Here is an 11,373-nt window from a genome sequence, read left to right on the forward strand (position 1 = left end):
TTTTAAATGATGATCAGTGTTGGGTATAGTTACTTTGGAGTTAAGTAGTTAATTAGGTTACAACGTTACTATCAATTAAAAGTAATCAGTTACGTTACAGCGTTACCTATTAATTAAAGTAACGCGTTAGAGTACTCCTGATTACCGAAAATTAAAAGCCGTTTGCAGCGCCTCGCACATGCTGCAGCTTAACTGACGCAGACACACAGCCTACTTTAAATGTACCGAGACGTCCTGACAATGAATAACATCATCCAACCAAATTAACTCTGCAGGATAACAATAACAAGAAAGACAGTCAGTTATATGCCTCACAGCATTTTATTTTTTTAAATCACAGAACATGTGATCAAAATTCAGGAGTTGCCTAATGTTTGGTACCCAGCCCAGGTAGCCGATATGATGCAGTTATAAAAGTGCATAAATTTACGTGCGCTTAAATAAACAGAATCTGAGGTAAACAGGTTGCAGATTCAGATCCATTTATACATTAACGACCAATCAACAAAAATGCCGAATAAAACGAACAATAAAATCGCCCACTGGCACACAGCAGGCACATTACAAATATAGCCTAATAGCTGAACTATGAAAATACTATTCAAGTATCACAGGCCTAAACTCACATTTACTCTTCAAAGCAGTGATTGAAACGTAGCAAAAGAAGACTTTCAAAACGTTTTTCAACACAGAGAGTGCATTTTACCGTTATGTTGTTCTTGTCCTTTTCGCTGGTGAATTGAAAATAATGTGCGTACTTCCACAATGAAAACGCTGACCTCTCTGCCATCTTGCTGGGGGTTCGAGACACTCACACACACACACAGGTAATGTAGGTCAGCAGCAGGGCACAGACGCATCACAGCGCTGCGCCTCCGCTGACACATCCGCAGGTGGCACAGAACTGTCTGACAAAAAGCAGGCTGCAGTCGGGATTTTAACGGATTACTTTTTTTTTTTTAAATAACTAAGTTACTGATTACCGAACGCACGAAACTAACACGTTACCCACAACACTGCTGATGATCCCAAACACACAGCCAAGGAAACTCTCAATTGGTTTCAGAGAAAGAAAATAAAGCTGCTAGAATGGCCCAGCCAATCACCTGACTTGAATCCAATAGAAAATCTATGGAAATAACTAACGATCAGATTTCATAGAAGAGGCCCACGGAACCTTCAAGACTTGAAGACTGTTTGTGTGGAAGAAAGGGCCAAAATCCCCCCTGAGCCATGCATGCGACTAGTTTCTCCATACAGGAGGCGCCTTGAAGCTGTCATTTCCAACAAAGGCTTTTGTACAAAGTATTAAATACATTTCAGTAAGCGTGTTCAATACTTTTTCCCTGTGTCATTCCATTTTAATACACATAACTTAATTTATGGACATCTGTGTTGTGATTTGTTTTCATGTGTGGATTGCATGTTGTTTCCGACATCTGATGAAAACTTCATGTCAATAGCACCTTTAGAAATATATTTACTGAGAAAAATGGTGATGTGTTCAATACTTATTTTACCCGCTGTACATATTACGAAGGAGTAAACATATCAAGGGCAGGAAAATTAGGACGCGCAGCAAATTCCAGGTACACTAACATTTCAAATTGGTAATTTTGTAGTTTTGAAATGTGTTATTTTTCTTTAGCCTGTAAGTGTTTCATTATTATTATCCTTGTGTGAAATCTTACCTGTCAAATCCTGTGTTTTCTCAATTGGTTTCCTGTTGCTGCTTTAACACCTGAATCAGCTTACAAGGGATTAAAGCAGATTCCCCTTCTCTTTTCTTAATTGAGTTTAAACTCAATTCTGACATTCTCTGTTTTGGACAAGGGAATAAAGTAAAAGGCTAACCAACTTTAAAAGTGATTCTTTAGATGGTTGAATAGGTGCAGGGCTGTGGATTTATGTACAATTTCAAGTGGTTCCTGTGGATTTTGACAAGTGTCTGATAAATATTTAGGAAAACCAAAAAAATCGAGGTGATAATTTGCTGTGGTGTAATTTTGCTATCAAAACTAAAATACTTAATGTAACATACCTGGACAAATCCAAAGGGGAAATCGAGAGCCGTCTGCCCGCCTGAGCCCTGGTGAAATGCCATCCTCCAGTCATCAATCATAGCCGGGAAGGAGCAGTTGTACATCTCTTGATGATATATTGTGTTATCCTCACCTAAGAGCAACACAAGGCTTAAACATGCATGATATACATGTTGTTATATTGAAAATCAGAAACCTTTGCAGCTCGTCTTACCTTGGTACCAGATGGCTCCTTTGATGGTCATGTTGAGCAGCGGGTGGATCATTGCATTCCACGAGACAGAATTCACTTTGGGTCTGAAAGATTTTAATGTGCAAAGGAAAGCATTGACTTTGGCTTTAAACTATAGAATTGGTTTGATGTGTTTGGAAATCCATTGATATGACAAAAAAAATATGATGATATAATACTGTATCTATATCTTCTTATACCCCTGAAACGTACCCGTCATCAGGCTGCTGTAGTAGTCCGCACTGCTGAAGTGCTCTTGGAGAGGACCATGCTTCGACAGTGGTGCCACCCCAACAGGACTCCACCAGTCCTATGGGGTACTGCAGCTTCTCATACAAATCACGGCCAAAGAGCCAGCACACTGCAGAGAAACCTGCTAGATCTGGAAAAAATCCGGCTTGATAAGTAGTCAATCAGCAGAATGCAGAAAGGTGATAAACCACACCACCGTGCTGCAACCATAATGAAGCGTGGATTCATTAACCCGTGTTTGTATGCATGTTTCTATTTCACAGCATTTAAAACAGGTTCAGTTGTAGTTAAGTAACCCACCTAAACCTTTAAGCTGAAAATCCAATTTAAACAATTTATGAATAACTAAATGTATCTTCAACCTACATGCTGGTGGCACAGACCAGGGAATTTGGACATGAATAAAATCAGTTTGCTCAGTTTCACTCTGGACCAGGGATGCCATAAAAGTCCTCACATGAGGATAGTGTGCTGCGCGCTTCAACTCCTCTGATGCATTGAAAATCTATTGGAGAATAAATACAAAATGAATAAATGTCTACAATGTATAAAGTCTCACATACAGCTCTGGAAAAAATGAAGAGAGCACTTCAAATGTTTCTCAAATCTGTATCTCTACATGTATGGCAGCCATTCCAGTGTCTGTTCCAACACAGAGAAATGTTGTCAGCAGTTTATAGAATACAATAAGAAAAAATTCATTTAACTCAAAGACATACCTTTAAATAGTAAAACAGGAGAAACTGAAAATGCTGCAGCGCTCTCTTAATTTTTTCCGGAGCTGTATCTGGAATGCTACATGGCAGGTTGGTATTTTTGCAACCTTTTATGTGAAGTATACGTTAAAGGCTTTTCTGACTCTGCCTACCTGATATAAATTCAAGAACATGTTGCTCTGGCCTCCACACAGCCAAACATCTCCAAACAGCACATCTGTCAGAACGGCTGTGCTGTTCTGCACCCCCGCTGTCACATTGTAGGGACCACCAGCCTCAACAGGGTCTAGGCTGACTCGCCAGATACCTGTAAAGACAGTCAGTGACACTTAGGGCTCTTCTCATTTCTCAATTTTGTGCATGCTGGGCTCCTCATTCCTCTGGCTTACGACGTGGGTATCAATCCAAGCACTCCATCTTGGATTCAGAAAGTGCTTTTCCCGTCAGCATTAACACTCACTCATACAGAGGAAGGGGCTACAATTAGGGTTGCAAAATTCCGGGAATTTTCAAAGATGGAAACTTTCCATGGGAATTTTCAAAGATGGAAACTTTCCATGGGAATTTATGGGAATAAACTGAAATAAACTGGGAATTTTCTAAATTGAAGGTTGGCTCTTCATAGGGTACTTAAATATAGTTGGGGAAAGTATATTTTAGCATAATCTTGACTAAAACAAACAGATGCCATTCAAGTATATCCATGCCATTCCTGAATCACATGCACATAGCATACTGCTTACTGCATGGCTATTGAGACCACACCCCCTACAGGCACTGTGCATTCCTCCATCACATGCACATATGATTTCTAGAAGACTGGACCACACTTTTTAGCCCAAAGTTGACTGAAGGAGCTGGGGATCGAATCACCGATCTTCCCTTTAACAGACAACCATCTACCTCCTGAGGCGCAGCCCCCCACCTTATTTAAGATGACCACATGCACGTTAAAACGTTCTGAGGAGCCATAATGCTAAGTGACCTTGTGTTTATTGATTTATCATTATTGTTGCGGCTTCCAAACACAAACCTTTTAGCCGCTGAGAGTCTATGAGGTTTGGGTCCTCAGGTACGTAGATTTATGACGCGCCACAGTAGACCATGACAAAGACACGCTGAGATCCAAATATGCTTAGGTGCATTTATTGAAAGCACAGAGGTATCACAGCGCAGCAAGGATGGATAAATGAATGAATGAGTAGCGGTAGCGGTCAACAAAAATTACGGCTACTCCCAACCCTGACTCTCTCTCTCTCTCTCATCTGCGTCACCGGTGAGTGCCCACCTTTACGCACACACACTTCCGCACGCACACACGCCCACTCCCAGGTGAACCACCCCCTCTGCAACACACACACACTCTAACACACCGTGCTGCTCATCTTCAGCCTATATGTCTCTTACACACCAGCCCCTAATTATTAGGTCTCACATAATAATTCACATTTCAAAACACAATAGGAGACATAATAAATCATCATATCAATTTCAACGATAATGCAAAAATCTCTAATAAATTGCTCAAGTCCATGAAAAGTCATTACAACGAATATTCCTTCTTCTGGTCGTCATGACCGATTAGTGCAAAGTCCATCTGACGTCCGAAAACACAAAGTCCATATAAAAGCAGTGCTGCAGCTTGTCCACTGTCTCCTCCTTATGCTCATGTCCAAAATCCTCTGCACATTTCCTGAGGGAAAAGTTGGCGCAGCTAGGGGAGGATGTAGCTCCGAAAAGATGTACCTTCATCCTGTATTCACATGGTGCTGGGTTCAAGTCTCCTTGTGACCACCAGAGGAATCGCAGCAGATCAGCATCATCTGGGGGCACTTGCACCTGGTGAAACATAGCTTCTATGTCAGCCATGATGACCACAGGTTCCCTCCTGAACCTGGTCACAACTCCAATCAGTGAGCTGGTTAGATCGGGCCCTTGCAACAGCTCTTCATTCAGAGATTGTCCTTTGTAACTGGCACCACAATCAAAAACAACTCTGAGCTTTCCCTTTGTCGGGTGGTAGACACCATGGTGCGGTATGTACCAGACCCTGCCATCACTTCTTTCCAGCTCTGCATCAGGAACCTTTTCAGCATAACCTTTACCAAGTAGATCGTTAATAAAGGTGTTATACTCCCTGTAAAACACTGGATCCCTCTGGAGCCTCCTCTTCAGATGGTTTTGACGCTGTTCCACCACTTTCCTGTTATTTGGCATGCTGACGTTTGGATTTTTCAAAGGCAGGGCGACCTGGTAGTGACCATTGACATGTTTGGCTGACTTTGTGACCATGTCCATGAACCTCAGGTCTTCCCTGGACAGACCCACTTGTTCCTCCACAGCAGATTCTGGAAAGTCCATCTTAAATTGCTGTTGCCACAGTTCATCCAGATTTACAATGGACACACGGTTCACAGTTACTGGCTGCTCACAGTAATTGGCCTCTCCACCGTTTCCTGTCAGTGGTCCATTTACCGTCCAGCCCAGTGCCGTCCTTATAGCGTAGGGTCCATTGTGCTCACTGCGGATAACTTCCAGCGGTTCCATGGCTCGTGGAACATTCGTTCCAATCAGCAACTCAATTCCAGCCTCAATCTGTGGTAAGGAGATGTGTTTTAAATATGGCCACCTTGTCAGATCCTTATTTGTGGGTATGTTTGCTTTGTGGACTGGCATTGACAACTGAGTATACGCTTTTGGCAACTCAATGAAGCTGTCATCTTCAAGTGCTGCCACCTCCAGCTCTGGCACAATGTAGCTACTGACCACCTTCTCCTGCCCCATGGTCCTGAGAAGAATGTTGGCTCTCTTCCCAGACAAATTGAGCTTCTGCTTCAGACTCTCAGTACAGAACACCGCAGTACTTCCCTGGTCCAAAAAGGCGTATGTGAGAATGATTTTATTGCCCTTCTTCGCCTTCACTTGAATCGGCACGATAGGAAGCTTGCAATCCATCTCACCAGCCCCTGTAAGCCCACTGGAAACCAAGGTGTCGTCCACTGTAACCTGGATGCTTCTCTCAGCTGGTTCTGCCGTTGCCACACTATCCTTATGGAGCACAGTTGGATGTCTTAGGCCACACTTCGAGCAGGAAATCTTCCTTTGGCAATTTTTGCTTATGTGTCCTATACACAGGCAGCGAAAACAAGCACCATTTTCCTTCAGGAAGTCAATTTTCTCTTTGTGTGCCATTTTTTCCAACCGCGCACACACATCCAATGTGTGTCCTCCGGTGCAGCAGGGACAGATCTTCTTGGCTGGTGGTTTTATGTATGTAGCTTTCACAGGTTGAGCTGTTCTCTCCACACGATTCACTGTGGTAGCGAAGCTGGTTCCTCTGATGCTGGAGCGAGGGGGAGGTTTGTGATTCATTTGTTTAGTTGTTATAACAGTGTCCTGAATGTTTCCAAACACAGGGTCTGTCAAGATTTTTACCTGTTTTTCAACAAAGTTGGCAATATCCACAAACCTTGCTCTCCTATTGTACCTTTCCTGCAGGTCACATGCGTCGCACCTCCAGCGGTCTCGGAGTTTGTACGGCAGTTTTTTAATGATTTCCACCATGTTTGTGGGTGTGTCCAGATCACTTAAATACTGCACATCCTCCAAAGCGTTGCAGCATCCACGCAGAAAGAGGCCGTACTCCTGGAGGGCTTTCACATCTTCTGTTTTAATAGTGGGCCATGACAAAGCTCTCTCCATGTATGCTGCTGCCACCTTTTGCTCATTGCCATAGTGCTCTTTCAATAGAGCCTTCGCCTTCACATATCCTCTGCTCGACTCAATGTGCTGACAGCTCCTCACTAGTCCCTTTGCATGCCCTTTGGTGTATTGTTCAAGGAAGTAGAGTCTGTCACAGTTGTTACTGGTGTTTCGCTCAACTCCATTTTCAAATGCTTTAATAAACGAATGGTATTTGAGTGGGTTACCATCGAAAATGGGAATTTCCCTTTTTGGGAGTGCTGAGAGGCATTGTTGTTGCATCAAGAGTGTTGAAATTTCATTTTGTTTTCTCATTATGTCCAGCACACTGTCATTTTGTGATGCATCAGTTTGTGTAACATTGGTCACAGGATCTTCAGGAGTGGTTAGATAACGTTGGAGCAGGTAAGAAGGACCTGGGAGATGTTTTATGTCAGGTAAGTGAGTGACTTTAGGCTTCACAACTGTCTGTGTGGTTTCAATTGCGTTGGATTTTAGTTTAACTGGCAGTGATGGGACAAATTCCATAACATTGATGTTAAGTTGTTGTTTTGAGCATGTCTTTTCATAGTATAAGTTCATCCCATCTGAAACCTTTGACTTTGATTTACTGCCAACACTGCTTTGTGATTTTATAACACTTAGTTTTGCCATTTCCTCAGCGATTTCATTCTCCAGTAAAAGCTGTTCTCTTCTTTTGCGTAGCTTTAACTCCTCTTCATCCAATGCATGTTTTTCCTTTAATGCCTTTTGTTTTGTTGCCAAAATTGCAAGATTTGTTTCCGTTTTTAAGCGAGCAGATGAGCGTGAAGCCAAGGATGAGGAATGATGTGAGCGTGATTTCTTGGTTGCATTTGAGATGCTGTCACAGGGCTGTAGTTCATCCTGAGGATCTTGTCCAGTGGAAACAGGTACTGGAGGGTCAGCAACAGACAAATCCTTACTTTTTTCGACAGGAATTTGTTCTGCATAATTTATTTCCTTTGTTGGTTGCTCAGAAGTATTTGTCTGTAGTGGTAATTCATTTGAGTTTTCATGCGGATTTTCCTTTATCCATTTTTCCACTTGTTCCTTGAATGCATCACTGTAATCCATAATGCTAGAAAACCACTCCTTTTGTTTTTTATGTTCATCATCAGGAAGAAGTTGCAATACTTCGTTGTGCAGGTCAGTGGCCTTTTTACACAGTGCATTCAAGTTATTCAGTTGTGAGGGGATTTCAGTTACATTTTCTTTTGATTTCATGTGCGCTTTTATTTGCGGAATAAGCTCTTTGATTTTATTAACGGCACTTTTGCGCTCATGCTGCAACCGTTCGATTTTATTTTCCATTGCTTTGGCCGTCAGTTTGATTTCCCTCTTTTCACGTTCCATGTTTGAACATTCAGCATCAGCGTTTATTTGACTCATTTTCGTTAGATTGTATTTTTGTATGAAGCAACACAATCACATTTCATTCAAGAGCGTATTCAAATCCATCCATAGACATTGCATTTAAATTTATTGACAGAGCGGATTCGATCCAAGCATTTCAACAAGCAGTAGGTCTTTAGACAACATCAGCCGCCACATGCCACAAAGTCCCGACATCACAATCCATTAAAGCACGGAGAATATGCGCCACCATCAATGCAACCAGCGTATCCATTTAATACATTGTCCTCATTTGACTCAATGCATTCCAATCGAAGCGGATTCCTTAATCCACAAACATTAACAGGTTCAGGCCTACCTGTTCCCAGGTAAATGTTTGGCGTGGTGTGGCACTTAGCTGTGGCTCCTTTGTTCTCGGGCTAGTCGGTGCGGGACGACTTGGTTCTTTGATGCGGCTTGATGATTTTCATTAAACGCCTGTTTTTTGTTGACAAATGTTGCGGCTTCCAAACACAAACCTTTTAGCCGCTGAGAGTCTATGAGGTTTGGGTCCTCAGGTACGTAGATTTATGACGCGCCACAGTAGACCATGACAAAGACACGCTGAGATCCAAATATGCTTAGGTGCATTTATTGAAAGCACAGAGGTATCACAGCGCAGCAAGGATGGATAAATGAATGAATGAGTAGCGGTAGCGGTCAACAAAAATTACGGCTACTCCCAACCCTGACTCTCTCTCTCTCTCTCTCTCTCATCTGCGTCACCGGTGAGTGCCCACCTTTACGCACACACACTTCCGCACGCACACACGCCCACTCCCAGGTGAACCACCCCCTCTGCAACACACACACACTCTAACACACCGTGCTGCTCATCTTCAGCCTATATGTCTCTTACAATTATCATTATTTGATAACACCAAACAATTTGGGAATTGACCATTTCTGATAATTGTCCCTCGGGTATGTTTATTGCATTTAGGGCACCTGTTGCATGTGGGTATTTGTGGAATGACAATGAGGGTGAGCTCAGTTCTGATAACTTCTGTTGACTGTATGGGTCTTACATTAGTTATTGTTTGTATTATTTTCTTTATTACACATTGTAAACTTAAATTTCAGCACTGACTCTTCTATGGAACATTTCACAGCAACGAGTCAAGTTTAGCCTGTTGACTACTTCATTTATTGGGAATTTAGCCGCCACACTGAGCCTCACCGCTTGTATAGCGCCTCATAACGCACTGTTCTAACTGCTTTTCTTAATTAAATTTCACCTTCAATTTTATTGTTGAAAGTCATGGTTACATCCAATTCAACTGCTACAATTGAGACATGATTTTCCAAGTGCAAATAGCTGTGAAAGAGAGGGAGAGAGAGGAACAGAGATGGAGGGGGGTATTGAAAACTGATAAAGCTGGTTCTCCTGCATTCTTATCTCAGATACACACCCTGTACTTTGATTTGGCCCCTTCATCACCAGAATCACACACATCTATCAATCAATCCATGTCAGTTCCGATAAACTTTAAGCTAACATTTTTTATTTCATTGTATGCATAGAATCCCGTCCTTAGCTGTTTTTTGAGATGAATGTATTATTTGAAAGCTGCAACCCTTTGACTCTTTGTTATATTAAAGAAACTAACCGTCTGAATAGTGCTTAGAAAATAAAGGTTCTGATTAAAGAATACAGTCTCTTTCATATCACTCCCTGACAGGATAATTCAGTTCTGTTTGGTATCCTTTGGTTGTCAGCATAAAACTTCAGATCTGAAATAAACTGGTTTTATACTCACCGTTTGTCACTGTAGCCTGTGAGATGCTCTGTAGGTTTTGTCCTGACAAGGTGAATTTCACCTGTTCACCCTCGGGTCCATAGCCCCACACTACAGCTCTCTCTGGAGACTTCTGCAGCACCATGTGGTCTCTATAGTAGGAGGCGAAGCGCAGGACCCCATCTACATAAACATGTCAATAGTGAAAAAACAATAAGCGAATGCAGAATAATTAAAATAACAATACATAAAGTGTAAGTAGATGAAAGCGCAAAAATAAATATGACTGTTTGTTTCTGTTTGAAAATATGAACGCAGTAACATTTTGACACGACCAGAAGTTGTGGTACAGGTTAATGTTGACCAAACGATACTCACCGCAGTCGTGAATAGAAGCTGCAACCAGTGTGAAAACAACACAAAGTTGTATCGCCATGACAAGATGACATCCAGGTTAACAAAAAGCTGCAAAGTCCCGCAAGCTAAGCTAACGTGAACGTGCTGAAGCTATCAAAAGGAATAGAGGTAGACAGACTACCTCTATCCAAACGAGTGTTTTCAGTATACCGGTTACATCCGTAAACAGACTGATGCAGTGGACTGCGGACCTTCAAAATAAAAGCACACAAGCTCAAAAGTGCCAACATTTTGAAATCCTCTTTAAAGTGAATTTGAAGTTTATTCCACAATAATACGAACAATATTTGCAAATGTTCTTAGCAATATACGAACAATATTACTGCAATATTTGTAAAAAAAAAAAAAAAAGGGACTGATTGAGGTTGTAGTGAGATGATTACATTTAACCGGCCTACACAACACCACAGAATCAGAATCAGAATACCTTTATTCGTCCAGAGGAGAAAACTACATGTGTTACAAATAAAATAATGACAGATAAAAAAATCAGTGAAAAATGCAGAAAGAGCTTATTTACACAGATCATTTGAATTTGATTTACAATGGTAGTGAATCTGTGTGTTTCAGGTCTGTCACGCCTCGATGTTGCTATGTGTTTGGGTGGGTGCGTGACAGCTGGGATTTGTGGAATGACAATGAGGGTGAGCTAAGTTTTGACCGAAGTTCTGTTGACCGTATTGTCCTACCTTGGTAATTGTTGGTGTTATTTTCTTTATTCAACATCATAAACGTTAACTTCCACTGACTCTTCTATGGAGCACGTCACAGTTGTGAGTCGAGGTTAGCCATAAATAAATAAAGGTATTCTGATTCCGGGGGCCAACTGAGGCCTGTTGTCCATTTTTAATCGGCCCTCA

At 41.8% G+C, this 11,373-nt stretch overlaps 1 protein-coding gene across 2 annotated transcripts; it reads right to left on the minus strand.

Moving 5' to 3' along the window:
- Positions 1–903: 903 nt before the first annotated feature.
- LOC134863807 (sialate O-acetylesterase-like) lies at positions 904–10,666 on the minus strand. 2 transcript variants are annotated; one of them, XM_063882524.1, is made up of 8 exons: positions 10,475–10,666; positions 10,118–10,279; positions 3,395–3,549; positions 2,893–3,031; positions 2,488–2,656; positions 2,257–2,339; positions 2,042–2,175; positions 904–1,819 (listed from the first exon to the last, which is right to left on the minus strand). In XM_063882524.1, exons 1-8 carry the CDS (start codon positions 10,530–10,532, stop codon positions 1,712–1,714), a joined length of 1,008 nt encoding a protein of 335 aa, XP_063738594.1. In that variant the 5' UTR covers positions 10,533–10,666; the 3' UTR covers positions 904–1,711. The 2 variants fall into 2 exon arrangements, with proteins under 2 accessions (XP_063738594.1, XP_063738593.1); XM_063882523.1 differs by having other exon boundaries at positions 904–2,175.
- Positions 10,667–11,373: the final 707 nt, after the last annotated feature.

This window comes from Eleginops maclovinus, chromosome 4, assembly GCF_036324505.1.
Source record: "Eleginops maclovinus isolate JMC-PN-2008 ecotype Puerto Natales chromosome 4, JC_Emac_rtc_rv5, whole genome shotgun sequence".
NCBI lineage: Eukaryota > Metazoa > Chordata > Actinopteri > Perciformes > Eleginopidae > Eleginops > Eleginops maclovinus.